Source organism: Miniopterus schreibersii (assembly GCF_964146895.1).
Source record: "Miniopterus schreibersii genome assembly, chromosome: 10".
NCBI classification, from domain to species: Eukaryota; Metazoa; Chordata; class Mammalia; order Chiroptera; family Miniopteridae; genus Miniopterus; species Miniopterus schreibersii.
In genome coordinates this window covers 47,549,660-47,573,045 of record NC_138110.1, presented here as the reverse complement: position 1 = coordinate 47,573,045, position 23,386 = coordinate 47,549,660, and the positions used below count along the sequence as shown (strand labels likewise).

Here is a 23,386-nt window from a genome sequence, read left to right as displayed (position 1 = left end):
ATCGCTGGTGGCTGGGTCACTGAGCAAGTGCACTGCGAGCCAGGCTCAGCTTTAGTTCCCCTCTCCAAGGAGCCCTCTCCCACTTGCTTTAGTCCCAGCACCGCCACTACTGGACATAAGGACGAACAGGTCCTATCTGAGCTGCAGTCGCCAAAGGTTTCGGGTGTCTTTAGGCCACGAGAATCACATGGCCATGGCCCTCGATGGTGTTCTGGAACTGTAAGGGTCAGGACCATGGCTTCATTTACAACTGATGCTCTTCTCCAAGTTGTCTCTCTGGCCCAATGTTCCCCTTGGTCCTCGGGCCACTGGGGCCAGTGGACATGTGGCCTTTACCACACCATAAGGCTCAGCTGCCCGGTCCCCATTACCAGCACACAGAATGGTGAATGAGAAATAACAGGTGCTCCACTCAGCAAACTCATTCAAGAGGGGAGACCTGTGATGCCACATGAACTCCCCAGGGGGTGTCAAGCTTTAATTAAAATTATAGTCTAGTGACACTGTTGCTATCACCGGATGGTACTATTCAATTGCCTCAAAAGGGCTACCTGTGTGGGCATGACTGACTGAATTCTTACAATAAACCACATTTAGAAAAGGGTGATGATTAACATGCTACATGAGGATTAGTTTACCTACTTACATATAAACAGACTGCGGCAACACATAAGAGGACAGTGACAGGGCGAGGACCCCATCATCTATCTGGCTGAGCTCACACTTTATCACTTTAAGTGAGGAAATGGAGCATTTCCACGTCATCTATGACAGGGGCCCTCCAAGTATGGTCCAGGAATGCAGATTCATGGGATGCCCCAACTTACTGAGTGGGGAGCTGGAGATGGGCCAGGAACCTGTGTCAACCAGCAATCAGGAGTTCTATGCGTGTTCCTATCTGAGAACCATCCTCTGGCAACCACATCATTTCAACACCCTCAGTCCTGGACAAGTGGGTACAGCTTCAACACCTGCCCCATTGGTCAGAGCTTCTGGGACCACGCCCCTGTCACCTCCCTGGGCTCTGTAGCCTACTTCCCTCTCCCTCCCCCCACTGGCCCCTCTGACCTCCCTACAACCTACTGTTCTTTGGCTGTTGTTAGTCTAGTCAAATTAATCCGGAACAGCTTCTAATGTGTTCCTCATCCCATCTCCTGGTGACATGAGGTTTGCTCCCACTCGGAATGTCGCCCCTCACATACCACTGCCTACATGTCATGCTCTTGCAGCTCCTGGGCTGTGCACGCGTCCTTTCTAACCCTGCTTGCTTCTCCAGGGGTCCTTCTTAATTCAACCCAACATTGTAAACATAACAAAGACAATGGTTTTAAACAAGTGAAGGTTTCCCACAAGTGGAAAACCTTATTTTAAAAATATCAAGACTTGATCACCTTTTTAATGAGACTATAAACATATCAGAGGTTTGCTTATATATTCCTGCCTCCAAAAATGCTGCTTTGGGAAAGACAAAGTCTTAGAGAAGAGGACAGTTTAGGTACTAGAATGGGGTGACCCATGCTTATGCTCACCTGTGCACAAAGTTGCAGGTGCCGTCGATGGGGTCGACAATCCAGGTGGGGCTGGGGGTGAGCACACACTTGGCTCCTGCAGCCGCAGCCTCTTCTGCAATGAACCTGTGGTGGGCAGGAGCTCAGCCTGAGAAAATGCACCAAGAACGCAAGACAAAGCGCTTCAAACTGCTTCCAGTCCCGTCGAAGACAAAGCAGACACAGTAAAGAGATTTCATTATCATTTCTCTGGCTCAGACAGAGGCAGAGTCTGTAAGAGACCATCTGTGCTTCCATTTGTCTGCCAGTCTTCTGACTCAGCAGGATTTAGAGAACACAAAGTGACACCTTGATGTAGGAGTTTGGGACAGCGTGAGGGAGTGTGAGTGGGCCAGGCAATAAAGAAATACAAGAATGAAGTCCCTGGGAAGCAGATCTTATAAAGCAATGCTAAACTCTAACTTTAGTCTGGAGGAAGGAAGGCCAAAGACACACGAGAAGGAAGAGCTTGAGGCAGACCAGCCTCGGAGCAGGGCCCAGGCTCGGGTTCTAGCAGTACCCTGGAAAAGACACCCTCACTGGACCTGAGATGTTAAATGTCACCTATGGCTGTACCTCCCAGGCCTGTACCTAGCCTGGCCTCTCCTAAGCTGCACACAAGTGACAGCGCATCTGTCTCCACCATATAGGCTCAATGGGAGCTGATAATTCTCCACAGAGGCCCTCTCCACTCTGGCCTCTGGCCCAAGAGCCCAGGTAGGCTGCCCCACAGGGCACTCCTGCCCCCTGGGAACCCAAGGGAAAGGAGAAAGCAGGAGAGGTTAGGATTATTGCCCTATCCCTCCCTTTCAGTGTCCCCCACCCGCCATCCCTGGCAGCCCCCACAGGAGCATCCCAGCCTCAGGCCCCTGCATCACCCAGCTTTAGGGGCCCCTCTCCCTGGTCCCCTCCTCTGTAATTAGTCCTCTGTAGTCCAAGCCCTCCTGAAACCATACTTATTGAGTGGGCTATCTATTTGCTATTAGGAACCTGATCAAACCAACCAACATCTCAAAATTAGCCTGCACAAAAGGGAGCTCCTAGCTGTCTTTATTCACATTTATCTCAGCAAAAGGCACTGCCAAGGACCCAGCTGCTTAGGCTGAAAATGAGGGAAGGCATCCTCAGGTCTTCCCTCCTGTCCTGCTCCCTTCTCCCACCCTCCACAGGCTGTGCACAGGCTCGGCACAGCTCGGTGAGGCATCAGTGTGTGCATCACAGCCGCCACCTACGAGCTGGTGTCCCTGCAAAGCTCGCCCTTACCTGTGCCTCCCAGAGCTGTTCTTGGGAGTGAAGAGCACATTCTATCTAAAGCAGACAAGACAATGCTCAGCACACAAGAGTGCTCGGGACGTGCTCCTAAGTGTCACAGAGCCAGGTTCACCAAGGTGGGGTCTCTGCCCCGGCACTGCCATGTCACCAGGGCCTGGCCTGTGGCAGGCACCAAGCAAACATTTGCTTTATGGACAAATACAACACCCTACTGAGAGGTTTTTTCATTAGCATCTCACGTCATGTCCATGTCTGTACTAGAGAATAAGAAGGGCTGAAGACAACACATTTTTACTAAGCAGGAAACATGAGTGACAAACAAGAAATGCTTCCGGTCCTACTGCTGGCATTTGGTGTACTGTCCGCCGTGGCTGCCAGGCAGTTGCCTAGCCCCTGATGTCAGAGGCTGCGAGGTCAGAATGCGGGGCAAGACACTGCCCCTCAGCCGCAAGGCGCTCCTAGAAATCGCTTTTCCCAGAGGAGCCATGTGTCTTAAGACCTGTCAGCAACGAACTTGCAGATGAGACTGACATCAAATTATTAATAAAAAGATGGAAGCAGAAACCTCTGTAACTGCTCTGTGCAACCCAATAGCCACTAGCTACCTGTGGCTGTTTAAATTAAAATTAAATTAAATTAAAAAAAAATTAAAAACTCAGTTCCTTAGCCTCACTAGGCACATTTCAAGAGCGCGCAAGGCACATGGGCTAGGGGTTATCACTGAGGACAGTACAGACAGAAGTTCTGTGGGTCAGGTTGTCCTATCCATAGGGCTGTGAAATACGAACGGGTACCTTGCATTCTAAGATCACGTCTCAGTCAACTGCAGTGCTGTCCTATGCACTGTAATTCACCTGCTCCCCGACAACTCTGGGACGCCCATTCCCGTTTCATAGATTATGAAATTCATGCTCTCTATGCACACACAGTCACCCAGCCCCCCCCACCTTGTAGATAAATTATGTGGAGGTGGATCAGGGTATACGATGAGTGTACACATATCATTTTCAGGTTGGTGTTTCCACCTTCTCCTCCCCAAGGTCTCCTAGAGAAACCCACACAGGAGCAGGCAAAGCACTGAGGTTGGGGAGCACTGAGTGTGACACCTGAGAAATTCACGCCTTGAAAAACGCCGGCTGGCAGAAAAGCTTGGGTGAGCGCCATCTGCCCCAGAGGTGTACAATCTAGAGTGCGACCAGAGGGAGCAAATGCCGGCTGCCTGCTCCATGCCCCCTCCTCCTGCTGGGAACTGCCTCCCTACCATCACCTCCCTCCTAGGCTGTTGGATCCTTTGGGTCACATCACCCAGGCAGGCAAGTCCAGGTAGAAGACACGAGGAAGCCAGAGGAGTCACGCAGGGCCGGCCAGGGCGCGGCCAGGAGGTGACGCCCGAACGCCTAACCCCAGCAGAAACACAGGTGATGTGCACAAAGAATTGCTCCACTTAGCTGATGATTAAACATGGAATTAGCTCTGCCCATTTCCTTGGCCAAAGCCTTAAGGAATTATATCTGTTTTCAATGCCTTCTTCTGCAGCTACGTGATTTTCCCTGAAATGGCTTATGAATATGTTCTTAAAGAAAAGGGTCCACACCCTAAAAACATACAGGGACCAAGTGCCAAAGCTTAAATTGGGCACACGCTCGATAAAGCAGTAAGAAGACATTACTAAGGTCAACATGAGAATGGAAATGACTCACACGCAAAGATCAGTTCCCAGGAATATTTGGGATATTTTTCTTTTCTGAAATTAAACATGATTTTAAGTGGGGAGCTGGTACCTATGAGAGCTGGAGGGGAAACTGCTGGGGTCTCCTGGAAGGAGGAAGGACTTGTGGGACAGACCTCTAAGGTGCATGTAGAGAGCATGGCCTGCAGTGCAAAGGCCCTTCACCGGGCACACCGACAGGGTCTCTGAAGATACACGGGGCCAAGAGGCCTGTTAGTTCATCAGCAAAACGTGTGGGACGCAGGCTCTGGGGGTCGCCAGGCAGCTTGTTTGCGGCAGCACCCACAATGCCCGTTAGAATAGCTTTTGTTCTGCACAGCACTGCTGACGGGAGAACGCAAAGCGCTCTCATGAAGCCCTGGACTTCTCCAGTAGCTGGCTATTCACACCCGGGAGTTCTCCTCCTCTTTACCCAGCTGCCTGAGAGGAGAGGAAAGGTGCCTCGGTCACCTCCATGCTCAGCCACCTACCTGCTCCATGCCTGTGGGTGGCATTTTGAAAGCTAACAGGGGTGTGGACCATGTCCACTCTTGAGGCACTAAAAATTGTATGTGGGGAGGGACGTAGAGATTTTACTCACCTAAACCTGACTGTCCTCGTGTGGGAAGCTAACACCATAGATGGGAGGGAACATTCTCCAGCTCTCCACAGAGGGAGTGCGGAAGGACATCCACTTGGACAAAGGGAAGTGAGAAAAGAAAATGCGAGACCTTAATAAGAGCACTGGAATATCTACATAAAATCAGGGACACAAATAGAGAAAAACAATGCAAGTGACTAAATGTGAGGCGTTCCCGGGCCGTATCATTACTCCATCTGATGAACAAGGGGAAAAAGGCAAATGGGATAAGCTTAAGTTGGGGGACACATTAGAATGACCCATTCTGCTGCATAACGCCACTACTTTCCTCTTTTTTCTCACAGTCGTAACTGATGGCCAAGCGCATCTGGGGCTTTTCTTCCTGGCTAGTGTTTACTCCGTGACAGGTCAGGCCACGAGGGAGCCAATTAATGTTCCTCTGCCTCGTCTTCTCAGGCTGCACCCAGCACAAAACACAGTGGGAACATGAAGGAAAGCAAATGTCTAGCTGGCGGTGCCTGGGAACATATTTTTTCCAAGTCCAGGACTGTGCTGGGCTCACTGCAGGGCACAGGAGTCACCACGACGGACATGCCCCATCCAGCCAAGGCGGGTCCAGGCCAGGCCAGGGCAGGCCACTGTCAGTGCCAAGCAGGTCACACTGCTGTCTTCCTCCCTTTGCCTTTGTCAACCCACACAAAAGAGACAAGCACGAGTGCATATGCATATGGTTTGGTGATGCTACTGAATATTTTCAAAGTTGCAAAACTTGGATCTAACTCAAAATCAACTGAAAACAGGTTTAAACATGCAACAGAGACAGCCCTGGATGGAGACTGTGGAACTCTCGACCTGGACCTGCTGGTCTGCTTCCTGTCATTATCACTGGGTGTCAGCATTAGCGCAGGAACTGCAGAGCTGATCTTGGTTGGGTCCTTCATTCCTCGGTGAGGAGTTTGAGACCCTGAAAAGCAGGGTCATTGCCAAAGCGGGGGCCAGAAACAAGTGTAAACCTCACTAATCTTTGATTCAGTCTATGCCTGTCATTCCCATCAGGGACCCAGACTTTGGATTTCATGAATGAATAAAATAAAATAAGAAACCAGGGAGCCTACATCAGGTGGTTAAAACAAAACAGTTGCAATCTATCTTTAATATTCTTTCATGAAAGACTAAAGTGAGGAAGGACATAAGCTCAGAATAAAAGAAAGTCCTTCCTAAAACAGGGTGACAGGCCACCTTCTGCTAATATGCTGTTTAAGGGCTATATTGACATACTGTGAATGCAGAATTACAGCAGACTGTTTTATTTTATGATATGAATGCAATTTTTCCTATCATAAATTTGTCTATAATCTAGAACATAATTAAATGCCAAAAATTCTGGTACTTTCTTTTAAATCTTAGTCATTAGCAAAAAACAAACTTGGTCATAGATATATTGAAAAATGATTTCATCTAATTTGAATTTTCTAGGCAAACAGAGCAGAGAATAGGAGCAGTGACAGCCAGTCTTCAGCCATGTCCCCGCACTGCCCTCAGAGCAGAGAAGAAAGTGGTGGTAAAGATCAAGGGGGTGACCACAGATCAGCCCCGTCTCTGCCTCATGCCCTGGGGGTATGAGCTTGGGGACCACAGTTTGGGAACCACTTCTCTAAATGACCGATTCCTGGACAGGTGTGTGCATCTGCACCTCCCAGGGCTTTTTCAGAAGTGGAGGCTTGGCATTAGCCAGCTGGAGATGCTCCCGGAGTAAGGTGCACTGATCTGGGTAGATGGTTTCCAAAGGGGCTTCAGAGTCTGACGGTCCCCTGGTGACCGCGAGGCTGCCGAGTGGAGGTGGAAGAAGATGCATTCACATATATAATATGCTGACCTTTATTCTGTGATACACAGCAGGATTTAAATTTACCTTGTGAAGAAGGAATCCACACCCCATACTGACACAACAGTGGATCCAAACCACTAGCAACTGCTGCCAACACATACGATAGGGAGTGTAATTTCAGAATTTGGTTGGTAAGAGTACTGTAACCTGATTGAAAACAGTCAGAGCCCCGATAATACTATTATGTCTAGTCTGCAGTGACCTCAAGGTCTTCAACAGGACCCCGCATAGCCGACCCAGCCCTCACCTCTGTCATAGACAACTGGACCAAGCCCACTGCAATCTCGAGAACCAAAATAGTTTCTCATCCAGACACAGCTGCCAGTTTCTTTCCTCTCAGCGAACAAAAGCAAACTATGAAATTCTTTTGACATTGCCACTTAGATTTTAAAAAGTTAAAAAATTAAACATTTCAGAGCCTATAAAAATTATAACAGATGGCAGGGATCCTGACTTCACACAGAATAAGGAAATATGAAACAAGAGACACTCAAGCACAAAGGTTGTCAAAAAAAACAACAAAAGAAAATAAATATGACCCATTGGCAGAGAGAATGACCCTAGATAACCTAACCAGTTAGAGGGAAACAACAGGAAAAGGGAGGTAAATTTGAACACCAGCTTGTCCTTTCCTTCAGTTAATCATTCACGGGGGAGAAGTCTGTCGTGCCTGCCCTCCACTAGATGGACGCTGAGGGAGGTGGCCTTAGGGACTTTGCCCCGTAAGTACACAGAAATGTGGAATCTGACCGTTCCGGTGATCTGTCCAGAGGTCAATACCTGGGATTCCAGTTTTAGAGATTCTCCGTAAGAAAGGAAAGAGATCCCTCGCACCCACGGCAGTCGTTTGCAAAGTCTGTTCTGCAGAACTCCAGGGGTGAGGAAGAGGCCTGAGGACCCCCCAGAGCTCAAGGAGGGTCTTCCACCCGGGTCTGTGGCTCCCTGGGAACTAGACGCAAAGTGCTGTGTAAATATCTGAATTTTCCTAAGGAAAATATGTATAGTTTGCATTGGATTCTCCACACGGCGACTCCAGAAAGGTTAAGCACTTCTCTAAAGAGGATGGGGTCCTCATAAAGACTCAGGGCAGCAGAGCAGCCTTCCCTGCCGCGCGCTGTGGCCTGGCGAGGGGGGGCTGTGGCACTGCATACCAGCAGGGACACACCATCAGGCGGTGGACCTGGCCCCACCAGCTGTGGGTGCCACTCAGGGCCACATCCCTAGGAAATCTGCGCGACGCCACCAAGCAGACACAGGCTGCCAGGGAACGTTACTGCTCCAAGTCCCTCCAGACACAGGCCAAGTGGCTGAGCAGAGGGGAGCAGAGCTCTCCTCCTGAGCATGCCATGTGGAACGTGAAGCCTTTTCGGTACTTGTAAGGTAATACAGTGACATGAGGGTTATCACGGTGCCAGTAAAAGAATGAAAGCAAGGGTCAGTTTGTTCACCACGTGATAAAATACCAGGGGCAGGCGGCGAGGCCTCCTGTGTGAGGCCTGCGCCCTGGGCCCGCGGCGCAGCCTCCCGGGGCAGGCCCTGGCCTTCTTCGTGGGCGTGGCAGTGGGTGTCGGGGGCGCTTTCCTCAGGAATACACCTACCTGTGTGAAGGAAACCTCTTCTGCAGCTCGGAAATAATTAAATCTTCCACAAGGTGGTCCGTTTCTGTCACAAGATCCGCAGCTGATGTCTTCGTTGAGACCTGCTTTTCCTCGGAAAGGGCTTTTCTGATGATCTGGAACGAAAGTCCAGAAGGGTGGGTTAACCTGACACGCGTCCTCTCGTCCCGGACACGGGAACGACCCCTCCTGGGGGGCTGGTGCTGACTGGCGAGTACCGGGGAGAGGAGTGCGCGGGGGCCTGCAGGCCACCTACTTCTGCCATCACTGGCAGGCCTCCGGGCCTAATATTATATCACAACTTTCTGCTGGAGCATATTCTAGTGAGTCTTCATTACCCACTTTTCTTTTTATAAGGATGACAGACTCACTTGTTGAAGTTATTTTGTTCTACCTGTGAAACAATTTTTCCTTGAAGAAGAAAAACAATGGTTTTGGAGACCATGAAACTTCATCCAGTGTAAGATGATGTAACGCACTTTGACGCATAGGGTCCCATGAATTTGAATTTATGAGATTCCTGTGTAAAAACTTTATTTCCCCTACTTCACTTTGTGAATCACATGAAATGGAACATGCTCTTGCATCCAGATTACAAACGTTCAGACTGAGAAGCCTGGGAAAGCTCAAATGTCCTTCGAGAACACGAAGGAGCAGTCTCCCTGCTGCTCTGGGTCAGGGCATTACTGACTGCCCAAGGGGTACCCGCACATGAACTAGCTTTGGTGCCAAGCAGCCTCACTGAGCCCTCAGTACTGAACTTGCAGGCAAGTTCTGCAGATGTGTGGGCTGCCAGCACATCCTGTCTAAACCCACTGAGGCTAAATATAGGGGCCAGGAATAGAGGCACCTGACCTCTAGCACCCCCCACCCGGCCTAATCTGGTTCCAGGAACCCCTGGGAGATCCAAACAGGAGGGCACGTAGAGTGATTATTCATTCATAGGACGCTTCGGAGAGGTCAGTGCTGATTTGTCAAACTAAAACCACCCCTACTCCAGCTCAGGCCTTTCTTGTAATTTCTGTCATTTCTTACCATGACGAGAAAGTTAGAACACCTAAAAAGGACTTCAGACCTTTCCTCCAGAACTGGACACTGGCCCAAAAATCTTGCATTTCTTTCCAAAGCACCTCAATCGCTCAGCTGCCCAGACTTGACATCTTTTGTCCAGCGTGACACATATTCTCTGACCTTGGGTAAGCACTTCCCAAGTACCTTTCCATGTCCACCTACACTATGTACTGATGAAGCTGAAGAGGAGGGCATGAAGAGATTCACCTGGAGGTCAGCAGACTGGAGGAGAGGCTCACATGGAGTTTTAAAGGAGAACCTTCTAGACATCGAGCAGTCCCTCGTTTTCCTGTTTCTCACAGTAGTCCCCCACCTTAGTACTGGCCCAAACAATACTGAGCCTAGAAAGTATTGTATGTTTTGGGTTTTGTATGTTTGGGTTTTTTCCATCTTAGTTGCAAAGGTAATAGATACAAATTATAGAAAATTTGGAGTGTAATGTATTTTATTATTGTTTTTATTATTTTATTTTTTTAATCCTCACCTGAGGATATTTGTTTCATTGCCTTTCAGAGAGAGTGGAGGGGGGGAGAGAAAGAGAGAGAGACATTGATGTGAGAGAGGCACATAGAGTGGTTGCCTCCCGCACACGCCCGGATCAGGGCCGGGGATCGAGCCTGCAACCGAGGTACGTGCCCTTAGCAGAAATTGAACCTGGGACCCTTTAGTCCACAGGCCGACGCTCTAACCACTGAGCAAAACTGGCTAGGGCTGTATTTTGTAAGTAATACAAAAGACAAAGCATTTAGCAGTCATGCATTACGCACTAGCCAAAGACAGTCCCATTCATATTTCTGTACCAGCCCCCAGACTGCCACCTGGGGCCTTCCTGTTCCTTCCATTTGAAACATCCTGCTCATCGCTGTCAGATTCATCTCCTTAAAACACCAATTTGCACAGAGCAAGCTCCCACCAAATAAATCTCCAATGGTTCCTTGTTTATAAATATCAAACTCCTCACATCTAGCTCATATAGAATCTGTCCTGTCCTCCCGTCCTAAATTTTTAGCTAGTCCAGACGTCCTGTCCACAGGTCATTTGACAGTGAGCTTGTATCTTGTATGGCAATTCAGTGTGGTGTGTGTGTGTGTGGGGGTGTATGTGTAAATGTGGGGGTTTATGTTGTGTGTAGGGGCAATATGTGGCATGCATGTGTGGTATGTGTATATGGTTTATATGTGTTTGTGAGGGTGTCGTATATGGTTTATATGTGTGGTATGTGTATGTGGGTATGTATACATATAGTTAGAGAGGAGAGAGAAATACATCCTAACCAGAGGACATGCCACTAGAGCTTCTCAAATATTAATCATATGGATCACTTGGGGTCTTGTTGAAATGAACACTGTGATTGAATAGGTGTGGGTTTTGGGGTCTGAGATTTGCATTTCTGACAAGTTCCGTGGCGACACTGATGCTGGGGGTCACACTTGAGTAGCAGGGACTAGAGCAGGCTCTGAGTGAGGAAGGGTTCTCAGGAGGCTGGGATATCCTGGCACTGCATGTGAGTCCTGGGGCCTCCATCGTGACAGGACACAAGCTTCATTTTCAGTTACCCTATCCCCAAGTGTGGTAGGCATTCATACAATTCCAGATCATGACTCCAACCCTCCACCCTGTAGCCTCTATGTAGAAGCTAGATTAATGGTTTTTAAACATGCATCAGTCTGTATCATTTTAATGCTAGAATTACCCAATGGCTTCCCACCGCTCTTAGAACAAAGCCCCAGATCCCATATGCCGAGACTCTTACCACCTGCCAATCTCACCTCCCAAAGGCCACCTGCACACTCATTCTCCTTCTGCCACTCTGGTTTTCTGGCCTATCCCAACCAAATTTGTTTCTGTCCCAGTGACTATATTTTCTGGTCCTTCTGTCTGGAACTTCTCGCCATCTGAAATAACTTTGTTTGTTCCATGGTTGATGAAACATCTCTCCCCACTAGCACATGAGCTCTGGGATAGCAGTGTTCTCTCTCTTTTGTTCCCTGCGACACTCCTAGCATCTAGAATTGTACCTGGCATAGAGTAGGTGCACAAAATTCTTTGAATTATGAATAAAATACACATCAAACTGCTTGAAGATATTCTGCAGCAGTTTATCCAAGTGGACCTCTCCTGTTTGTGTGAATACTAACCACCTTGGTCTTTTTATTTCATTTCATTGTGGTGGTGGTGTTGTTTTGGTTGTCTGGTTAAACAAAGTCCTATTGTGCTTGAAATCTGCCAAACTCTAGCCTCCACCCACTAACCCACTAGCCCTATCTCCTGTAGCCAGCCTGAATCTGCTCTATGGCACTCAAGTCCATTCTCCACACCACAGCCAGAAGAGAGTGCTAAAACTCTGACCTTAACCATGGCTCTTCCCAGCATAAAGCACTTAATGGCTCCCTATTACTCCCAAGATAAAGTCAACACCTCTGTGAAAGTGGCATGCAATGGCTTTGGAGAGTTGGCCTTACAGCAGACAATCTGACCCCAAATAGCAGTCTCCCTTCTTCCTTTTAGCAACAGAAGCCCCGCGTTCAGCAAGGCGCGAAGCCACCTCAACAGCCTGCACCTCTGCCTCTCGTGCGGGTAGATGTGGCCTGTGACCAAGTTCTGCGCAAGAGGACATGAACAGAAGTTATATGTGCAACTTCTCAGTCATGTCCTTAAAAGGCCACTTCCTCTTGTTCTTTTCCCCTTTGCCACCAGGTGTGATGTAGTGTGTGGTGGTGAGAGGTCAGTTTTGGTCACATGGAAAAAGAACACCTCCTTAGAGCAACAAGCAGAAAGAAACCTGGGTCCCTGAGTGACTTCGTGGAGCAGAGGTGCTGCTCCCCAGACCTCTAACTGGATTTCTATGGGAAAGAGAAAGGAATCCGCCTTGCTTCTGTTATTGGTCTCTGTGATGGAAGCCAAACCACCGCCTAACAAATACAGGCCTCGCCTAACCTTTGCCTTCTCATCTCCCCCTACCCCTCCTCCTCGCTGCCTTACTATTGTTATGCTCTAGCCCAATTCTCCTTCCGACAGAACTGCCAGCCTTTCTCTGGCCCATGTGGTGTTCCCTTCCTTCGTGACTCGGTTCAAATGTCACCTCCTCTATGAGGCTTCAACTTCTTCAGGCAGAGCGGGGCATCCTCCCCTTAAATGTGCTCCCAGAGCATTTATGCAAGTCATATAACTGGCCCTTGGGGTTCCACAGCAATCCACTCCAGCCTAAGGGCCCTGGTCTGTTTGTTTCTGTACCCACCTCCCACAGGTGTGCTTTCCAGCCAAGATAGGGGCTGCCACAAAGTCGGGCCTCAGTGAGCATGTGCTGAAAGAATAAAGATTTCTTGACTGCTGCATACTAAGCTCATAGGTCACTGAAGTCTGGAAGACTTTTTAGCAAGTGCCCTTGTGAAGTCACATCTAACCTCACTGGTATTTATGCATTTGGTCTCCTGGATCCAAAATATACACAGCTCTACTATGCTGAGGAGATGCATGCTCAGGGGCATGTGTGGGCAGTTTGGGGAATGTCTGATGTCATCTGGGCAAACTCTTCAGAGGAACTAAGCCCCTAGCTATAAATCATACGCAGAAGGGTAGATGTGTGGATTCAGAAGGAGCATGTTATATTGTGTTCTTTTTAAAAATATTTCTTTTCTGTTTTTATTAGTATTATTGTTGTGCTATGGTCATTACGTGTGGCATGTACCACAAGGAAGGCCACAGGCCTGAATGTTCCCTTGTCCTGTAGAAGCAGGGCAGGCCACCCCACAGTACTGTGGCCAGTCCTCTCTCATCTGCTGCTGCTGCTCCTTCAGGCCCTGGCTCACCATCCACTCATCCAGTTACACATACAGGCATTCAGATTGCACTTCTGAATTATTTGCCTAAAGTATGCTGCCCTTCTCACATTGCCTACTATCACTTGCCAGCATTGCTGAAACAGCCTCCAAATATCCTTTGGTCTTGCTCCTCTGAAGAGCTGTCCACCCTGTGCAGGGTGGCCTCTCTGGAAAGGAGATCTACCTACTGGTACTCTCTGTGTCTCGTTGGGCTCACCAAGACAATGGCGGGCTCGTGTCTGGTGTGAGGTCCTCCACAACAGCCCTGGCAACACCCGGCCCCACAGCACCCTGCGCCCTGTCCCCCTTGCTGTGCTCAAGCACTCTCCGGTGTTCTCCCTCCTGCACCTTTAAGTCTTTGGACATGGTGTTCTCTTGCCTGCAATGGCCATCCTGGATACCTCCTCCCCATTTGCCCTTGAGGACTCTGCTCAAGTCCATTTTCTCATGAAGCTGTGTAGCCCTCTGTACACCCATCCTGGGTGAGGTCCCTTCTCTTGGGTCAGTGGTTCCATAGCACTGAATGCACATCTCAGTTACTGCACAGACCTTGGTGTTTTATCACTGTCAGGTATGGGCTGTCTCTTCCACTAGATTGCAAGATTCCTGAGGGCAGGAGCTTTGCTTTTCATCTTAGTAGCTCCAGACCACCCTTCCGTACAACACTAAGTATGTTCTCCTCTCCCTCTCTTGGCCCCAGGCCTACTAGGGCAATATGCATTGTAATGGGAATTTACCAAACTTATCTGGTAGAGTTCCATACATGAGATCACTATAAAATTTAGCTTTCTTTCAGTCACAATGACTTAATAGCAGTAAGCTAATTCTAAAAAACTACACCAAACAGTATACAGGTTCAATGTAAACCCTATCAAAATTCCAATGGCATTTTTCACAGACGTAGAAAAAACAATCCTGAAATTTGTATGGAACCATGATAAACCCCAAATGGCCAAAGCAATCTTGAGAAAGAAGAACAAAGCTGGAGGCATCACACTCTCTGATGCCTCCAGCTTTGAAACTATATAACAAAGCTAGTAATCAAAATAGTATGGTATTAGATGCAAAACAGACACACAGATCAATGGAACAGGATAGAGAGCCCAGAAATAAACCTATATATACACCTATATATACGTAGTTAATTAATTTACAACAAAGGAGCCAAGAATATACAATGGGGAAAGGATAGCCTCTTCAACAAACGGTGTTGAAAAACTAAACAGACACATGCAAAAGAATGTATTTGTCTTACACCATACACAAAAATTAACAAAATGGATGAAAGACTTGAATTTAAGACCTGAAACCACAAAACTCCTAGAAGAAAACAGGTGGTAAGCTCCTTGACATAGGTCTTGGAGATGATTTTTTGAATTTGACACCAAAAGCAAAAGCAACAAAAGCAACAAAAGCAAAAAAATCAACAAGTGGGACTACCTCAAACTAAAATGCTTCTGCACAGCAAAGGAAACCATCAAGAAAATGAAAAAGCAACCTACTAAATGGGAGAAAATAATTTCAAATCCTATGTCTGATAAGAGACTAATATTCTAAACATATAAATAACTCATACAACTCAATAGCAAAGAAGCAAACAACCCAATTAATAAATGGGCAGAAGATTTAAATAGACATTTTTCCAAAGACATACAGATGACCAACAGGTATATGAAAAAGTGCTCCACATCACTAGTTATCAAGGAAATGCAAATCAAAACCACAATGAAGTAAAACCTCAAACCTGTTAGAATGGCTACCATCAAAAAGACAAGAAACAAGTGTTGGCAAGAATGTGGAGAAAAGGAAACTCTTGTGCACTGTTGGTGAGAATGTAAATTGGTGCAGCCACTATGGAAAACAGTATGGAGGTTCCTCAAAAAATTAAAAATAGAACTACCACATGGTCCAACAATTCCACTTCTGAAGAAAACAAAAACTGTAATTTGAAAAGATATCTGCACCCTTTTCACCGTAGCACTGTATACAACAACCCAGGTATGGAAGCAACCTAAGTGTCTGCTGATAGATGAATGGGTAAAGAAGCTGTATAACCCCAAGTTCACAGATACAGAAAACAGATTGGTGGTCCAAAGAGGCAGGGGGTGAAAGGGGATGGGAGAAATGGGTGCACTGTTTTGTTTTTAAAGTTTAAGTAAATTGAATAAAATAAAGAAATGGCAGGGTGGCTAAGGGTCTAGAGCTGGACTGCTGAGTTCTTGTTTCCACCAATTTCATGACATCAATACTGAGTATAGAAGATAAATCTACAGTTTAGCATCAGACAGATCTGAATTTAAACTCCACTTGGGAGACCTTGGGGGAATCATTGAGCTTCTCAGAGCCTTAGTTTCCACATTTATAATAACAGTAGCATCTAAGAAATTAGATTGTTGTAAGAATTAAATAAGGAATTGTATATAATGGTCTTGGTACACAAAATAATTCTTATATATACACGAACCTTCACCACTCTAAATAGTTATTTGTTAGAACATGTATTTGACAAAATTTAATGACTGGTGACCAAAAAACCAACATATCCTATCACACACACAATGTACAAATCTCAAATGGATGTTAAAACACTAGGTTAAGAAAAGTTTAATTTGTAAATTTTCCTACATGGAGAGAAAAGACAGTGATAGAAAGTTGTATTTTTCTTTTTTTAAAAAAAGACAAATCATTTTTTATTTAAAAAAATTTTTAATTTATATGTCTCTATTGATTTCAGAGAGAGGAAAGGAGAGGGAGAGAGACAGAAACATCAATGACGAGACAGTCATTGATTGGCTGCCTCCTACATGCCCCCTACTGGGGATGGAGCCCACAACCCGGGCATGTGCCCTGACCGGGAATCAAACCGCGATCTCCTGGATCCTAGGTCGACGCTCAACTGCTGAGCCACACTAGCGGGGCAGAATGTTGTATTTTTCAAGTTAACCAGTATTAGACTCAAACAGTCCGGTCCTCCAGTCACAGTCACATCCACAGGGAATAGCCTATGGGGCTGCCAGGTAAGTTACCTGCCGAAAGCCCTTTCCCATGGCTATTTTCTCTCAGTCTTAGAGATTTTAAACATTCTTATTCTGCCAGCAATAAAGTTAGTGTATGCTGTTCTTTAATTAATGTGTTTCAGTTACTCACTAACTATGCATGCAGATCTCCTGACCTGGGTCTCTCCCTCCAAATAACATTCTGTTAATGTTTAATATGTAAAATATGGCCTTCACTCATCAAAGCCTGAATTTCATCTCTAAAAGAAAGGACAAACCAGCTGCAGCATCAGAGGCATAATTTATAGACACGTCCAATGCCTCTTTCTTGTTTGCACACCAGCTTGGCTCTGTGTTAGTCCCTGAACCTGCCATACAGTTAACTGTCATCCATCACTACAGAGCAACTTGTGTGTGCCCCAGAACTTTTGGAACAGGATGCCCAAAGAACTATGCCAGAAGTGGGGTTTCCAATAGGCAATGTCTTTCCTTTCAGGTCAGGAAAACGTCACCACCAGGGGTATGGTCCTCATGATCCTGCCACATTTCAGGTTCTAGACTTATTTGAACACAAATGAATGTGACGCTATGGCTAATTTTATGTGTCAACTAGACTGTGCCATGGGGTACCCAGATATTTCATCGAACATTATTCTGGGTGTTTCTGGACGAGAATAATGTTTTAATCAGGAGTAAAACACTGGTCTTCATAAGGTAGGTGGGCCTCATCTAATCAGTCGAAGGTCTGAATAGAAGAAAAAGACAGACCCTACCCTGAGTAAGAGAATTCTTCAGCAGACTGCTTTTGGGCTTCATATGCAACCTCAAATGTTGCTGCCTACAGCCCTTGAACTGGGACGCTGGCTCTCCCTGGGCCTGCCAGCCCACACTGCAGATTGGGGTTGTCAGTCTCTGAATGGTTGTTTCTCTGGAGAAGCCTGATTAACACGTGATAATCAATAAAACCTACACAGTAAGTCAGATACCCGGGTAATAAAAATGTGGCTATCACATGGCACAGAGGTCAGTTCACATTTGTTAACATATCACGAATGACTGCAGAACCTTAGCCATGGGAAAGAGGAGGAGCTGGTTAAAGCAGAGGTGGGCCAAGGACACCAGATTCTCCTGGGCTCACATGCCAGTGAGTCCCAAGGCTCTCCAACGTAATTGCCTCCCTCTTCAGCTTCATGGCTAAGTTTCCTCAAACTTGCCATCTCTACTTTCTAAACTCCCATCACCCGTCAGCCCACTGTCTTTCCTCGCACCCCAGCACTCCTCTGAACCAGCCTTGCTGGGTACCCGGCCACCTCCCACGCCAGATCCAGGGGACCCTCTTCACCCATGTCTCAGCTGCCTTCTCGTTGTCATCTAACCCTCTTGGCCAGGGCCTCCTACACCACTGTCCTCCTTCGGTGCTTCTCCCTCAGACTGTTTTTTACAGGAAATGGGACTGGGCCCTGTCCTCAGGAGCTGTGCTCTAGAGACCTCGCCTGCTCCGGGCTTACTCTACCCCAGGCACTGTTCTAAGCGGTTCGTGCATACCAACTTATTTAACCCTGGCAATAACTCTGAGGTAATATTAACTCTTGTTCTTGTGTTAAAGATGAGGAAACTGAGGCACAGAGAAGCTAGGGAAGTTGTCCAAGGTCATAACAACAGAAAGTGCTGCAGGAAAAGGGATTCCAATGCAGGTGCTCCAAACCTTCTCTCACTAAATGGAGCCAACCCTCCCGGGCTGTGGTTACGACTGATTGTTGCCAAATCCCTCTCTTGTGCAGTTTCCTCTAACGCAATGAGATCCACCCAGCTCTCCAAGCAAAAAACCCAGAAGTTCTTTACTGTTATGTCCCTTTCAACTTATAATTCATCACCAAGTCCACCCAACATGCTGTTAATTAGTCAAGATTCACCTTGCTCAGTCTGGAGTATGACATATACCTGCAACTCCGCTCTTCACTGAGGGCTTCCTCATGTCCCCCAAACTTCTCCTACCCGGTGGGTGACTCTCCTCTTCCGTCTTAAGCTGCAGCCACAGCGCAGTTCCTGGGTTCTGCCTTCACTTGCACCCCTTACCTTCCTTCTGTGCCTTGACCCCTTCTCTTCCCCAAGCTTGTCACCCAACTTCTACAGGTGACTCCTGCTTTCCTTTTAAAGATACAATTCAGGCCCTAGCTGGTTTGGCTCAGTGGTTAGAGCACCAGCCCGCATACTTAAGGGTCCCCGGTTTGATTCCGGCCAAGGGCACTCACCTGGGTTGCAGGCTCTGTCCCCAGCTCCCCAGCTCCTGCTGGAGGCAACCAATCGAGGTGTCTCTTTCACACCAATGTTTCTCTCTCTCTCTCCCCCTCTCCCTCCCTTCCGCTCTCTCTGAAAAGCAATGGAAGAAATATCCTCGGGTGAGGAAAATAAATAAAGCTACAATTCAGGTATATTTCTTCCAGGGAGCTGCCCCCAGTCTCCCAGGGTCTGGGATCACCCCCACCACAGTCATCCAGATGTAGGCTCTGTCCCAGGGCAGCCTGTGGTGGTGGTGGTCGGGGTGGGAGAGGGAGGGCTGCAGTGTCCACTCCACTCCATGCTGAATACACCACCCAGGTGGCCAAGGCACTACCCTGGCCCCTGGGATTGGGAGCTGGGACAGTGGATACATGATTCTGAGACTGGCTCAACTACACGGACACGACATTGCCCTCGGGTGAATTCTTCCCTTATCTCCCATGGGAGAAAGATGGGAGCCAAGCCAGCCTTAGGCTCTGGCCCCATCAGGCCAAGAGACAAGGGGAAGCCTGGACTTTAAACTCCTTTTCATTTCCCCAAACCTCAGGTTCTCGGGACCTGAGCTCCCCCACCCAGACCCCGCTCCTAGGGCTGGGGTGGGTGGGTAGGTGGGGCCTGGAATCCACTAGCCACTCTTCCATCCTCTAGTTACCCCCCCCCGAGCCCCCAAAAGAGAACTCTCCACTACTAAGTGCTTCATTTGGGCAAGCAAGTAAATATCCACAGAGGCCGATTCACTTGGGTGTGAGGGCGACCCCAGCCTTTTCTTCTGTCCCTTTACTGAGACTCGGGTGGGATTTCACTGACTCACTCCTGCACCAAGGGCTGGGCGGGTGGAAGGGCCGCAAAAGTGAATGCCTCTGAGAAACAGTGCTACTCATTTTTCTTGAACAGCTTTTGTTGGCAAAATGGGCATAAGAAACATGCCCCTTTCCTTACGACCATGTATGAGGAGGATGACAGTTGGCCTCGTACACAGGGTCAGAGAGTAGTGGGCCTGGGACAGTTGGCCCCAAAAAGGAGCAGCTGCTACTCTGTGCCTGCCAGTTGTTTCACAGGGATTCTGTCTTGGCTGAGGTTTGAAATTTTGGTGAAAGTTTTCCAATTGTCAGTGCAGGCTGATTCCCATCCTTTGGAGCTAAGCAGAAGCTGGAGGCCTGGGCTTAGGGCAGAGAACAGTGTAGGGGACTGAGGGCGGGGGAAATGGTGAAATCACCACCAGCCACCTCCCTTCCTCAAGCACAGGCCAGTGCTTTCAGTCCAGGCAGAAGAGTAGAAAAGTCTTTTCTGATGAAATGGGCAACCCAAGACCTCCACATACTGACATTTGGAGATCTCCCAGAGGAAAAACCAGGAGCTTGACTTAGGGATCACCCCATGGCAGAGCCCAGGGGTGGACAAGCCTGCTCTCTCCCTGTCCTGGATCTGGCCTTAATATCATTCCAGGACAATGGCTCTCAAATTGGAGTCTCCACCTTTAACTTCTCCCCTGAACTCAGGTTCCAAACTCAACACCACTTAAAATAACCCAGGAGCAATTCAAGCTTAACATGTTGGAAACATAACACCGGACTTCCACCTCCAAACCTGTTCCTCCTGCAGTTTCGCCATTTCAGGAAACAGTAAATCCATTCAACCAGTTTTTCAGACCTGAACCCTTGACAGCATCCTTGCCTCCTCTCTCTTTCACACCCTAATTCAACTCCAACAGCAAAGCTTGAGCCTCAGCCTTCGAAATACATGTTTTTACCACCTCCTTCACTACATCGCAGTCAAACCCACCCTTGTTTCTCACCTGGACTATTATTTTAACAGCTTCCTTTCAGATACCCGATTCTGGCCTACCACCCCATGTCATGGGGCCCTGTGCAGCCCAGGGTGGGCCCCATACAGGACTCTGACCAAAACCTCTTATTACACTCAGAGTAAAGGCTAAAGGTCTTTCCAGAGTTATGCTATAAATATTTGTTGAGAAAAGAAATCTCTAATTAGCATTTAATACTACCATTTTAAAAACAGATTATCCAGGCCAGTAAACTCACAAAAAGGCACTTAAATTCATTAGTCATATGGGTCATGCAAATTATAAAACCACAAAAAGTCCTGGCTGGAGTGGCTCAGTTGGTTGAGCACCCTCCCTATGCACCGAAAGGTCACTAGTTTGATTCCTGGTCAGGGCACATACCCAGGTTGTGGGTTTGATCCTCAGTCAGGGTACAGTACAGGGAGGCAACCAATCGATGCTTCTCTCTCACATCCACGTTTCTCTCTCCCCCTCTCCCTTCCTCTCTCTAAAATCAAAACATTAAAAAAACAAAACACACACACACAATAAAATACTACCTCAAACCCATCAGAATAGCTAAAATGGAAGACAGACAATAGCAAGTGTGGCCCAAGATGTGGAGCAATAGGAACTCTCACTGCTGGTAGAAGTGTAGCTTGCTACATTCATTTTATTTTTTACAGGACTATCAGAGGATTTTATTATAGATGGATTGGCCATAAAATTATAAACTGTCATCTTTAGCTCTCAGTTACTTTTTTACACTTAACTACAAAACAACTTTAAAAGATATGGTTCTCAGATGGTGGCATATATATATCAGAAGGTTAGTAATAACTAACATTCTAAAAAATACATGTCTGTGCAAAAGCTTTCAAATGAATACAATTTCAATATTATTTTTACTAGATTTAAATTATATCCATTCTGGAACTAGTAATTGCATTCTTTGATGGTGGCTCATTATAAGATAATTGTATTGGAAATCTGTAAATTAAGTAAGTGTTTCTTATGAGATACATCATTTTCCCAGTTGGAGTGTTCATCCAGAGATTTCCTTATGCAGTTCTTTAATTTGTCAATTCCTTCTCTTAATTGCAGAAACGGAGATGATATGTTGGAACTCCACAGTCCCTCTCTGGAATCATGTGTTTGTTTTTCTAAATCGTCACATAAATGCAGAAAATCTTTAGGACTCTGGAGTTGGTTCACCAGTATATGAAATTTATCTTGGGCATCTGGCAAGTCCATTTTATTAACTGCCAGGAGTGCAGGTTTTGTCTGAAGTTCCTCTTTGTGCAACTCTTTTGTAAAAGTATTATGGTTTCAAAGGCAGTTCTATATTGAGTTCGGGAAGAAAGCTGAAATCCAGAAATACAGACCTGTTTGAAATCTTTATACATACTCTTTCAAGTTCAGGGGCTTTAATGTTTTATTTATTTATTATTTAATTCTCACCTGAGGATATTTTTTCCACTACTTTTCAGAGAGAGTGGAAGGGGAAGAGAGAGAGAGAGGGAGGGAGGAAGGGAGGGAGAGAGAGAGAGAAAGGGGGGGAGGGAGGGAGAGAGAGAAGGAGGGAGGGAGGGGGGAGGGAGGGAGAGAGAGAGGGAGGGAGGGAGAGGGGGGAGGAAGGGAGAGAGAGAGAGAGAGAAACATTGATGTGAGAGAGACACATCGATTAGTTGTCTCCCACAGGCGCCCTGACTAGCGCCAGGCATTGAGTCAGAAACTTAGGTATGCGCCCCTGGCCGGAATCGAACCCAGGACCCTTCAGTCCGAGGGCTGACGCTCCAACCACTGAGCCAAGCCGACTAGGGACAGGCTTTAATGTTTTAAATGCATAATCTGCAACCACAGGTTCTGCAAGAGAAATCTGACATAGCAAAGAGAATATTCCAGCACTTGGGAATCCCACTAGGCCTCTATCAGCTATAAGTTTTAGATCAAGGTGACTTACTCACTTCTGACCTTTTAATGGTAAGAAATTTACCATCAAAGACCTCCTTCAGATACCAAAATTATGTCTTTCTTATCATTGAGTTCTTCTATAATTTTACCATTTTTCATCAGTTATTGAAATACCCACAAGCTACAGGAATTTCTGTCTTTTCCTATTTGTTCCTTCTCCGGCCACAAACTGTTTTTGAGGACATTTGTCTATAAGTTGTTTTAAAGTCATTTTGTTAAGGGCTACAACCCAGATGTCACCACCTTTGCCACCTTCTCCACCTAAATGAGGATAACCCATTCCACCGCTTCCTGCCCCGATGAAGAGTCGTAGGTTATCAATGCAGTTCCCATAATTCCACATATACCGTACTGCACGTCTAAACAGCAGGCAGGTACCCTGGCTCTTCATCCCACGTGCACACAATTCCCCAGAAGAATCTCAAATCCTGTCCCCCAAACAACCATACTAACCATACCAAGTAGACATATTCTTCTTACCTCTCGGAGCTGGCCCCCGACTTCTGAAGGGCCAGACACAAGACTGTGGTAGGAAAAAAAAGCAGGAAAGAAGCCCCAAAAAGAAAGTGGGGAGGAGGGGAAGGAGCACCAAAGCTCTCAGGTGGGCTAGAGGCACCTAGCCCTCAGGAACCAGGGGGGGTCAACCATCACCAACCTTTCTGAACAACACACAACTGCTATGCACCATGACTGTGATGGGCCAGGATTCACTCCCTCGAAAGGTATAGACACTTAGTACATCCACTTTAAAAAACCTGGCAGAATTTTATCTCTCATGATATAACAATGTCACTCCTATTATTAGTATATCCCCAGCAGAAATGCATAT

At 47.1% G+C, this 23,386-nt stretch overlaps 1 protein-coding gene and 2 pseudogenes across 3 annotated transcripts in view; all 3 read right to left on the bottom strand.

Moving 5' to 3' along the window:
- Positions 1 to 23,386, bottom strand: part of IMPA2 (inositol monophosphatase 2) — a 42,429-nt gene that overhangs the window by 14,444 nt on the left and 4,599 nt on the right. The window contains exons 2-3 of the mRNA XM_081150039.1: positions 8,615 to 8,748; positions 1,530 to 1,634 (exon numbers count right to left, since the gene is read on the bottom strand). Coding sequence (XP_081006165.1) covers positions 1,530 to 1,634; positions 8,615 to 8,748 — 239 coding nt within the window. The remainder of the gene's footprint in view (positions 1 to 1,529; positions 1,635 to 8,614; positions 8,749 to 23,386) is intronic.
- LOC308562788 (GTP-binding protein 10 pseudogene) lies at positions 21,385 to 21,989 on the bottom strand (annotated as a pseudogene). Its single transcript has one exon. The product of its transcript is annotated as a GTP-binding protein 10 pseudogene (transcript).
- LOC308562786 (GTP-binding protein 10 pseudogene) lies at positions 22,268 to 22,900 on the bottom strand (annotated as a pseudogene). Its single transcript has one exon. The product of its transcript is annotated as a GTP-binding protein 10 pseudogene (transcript).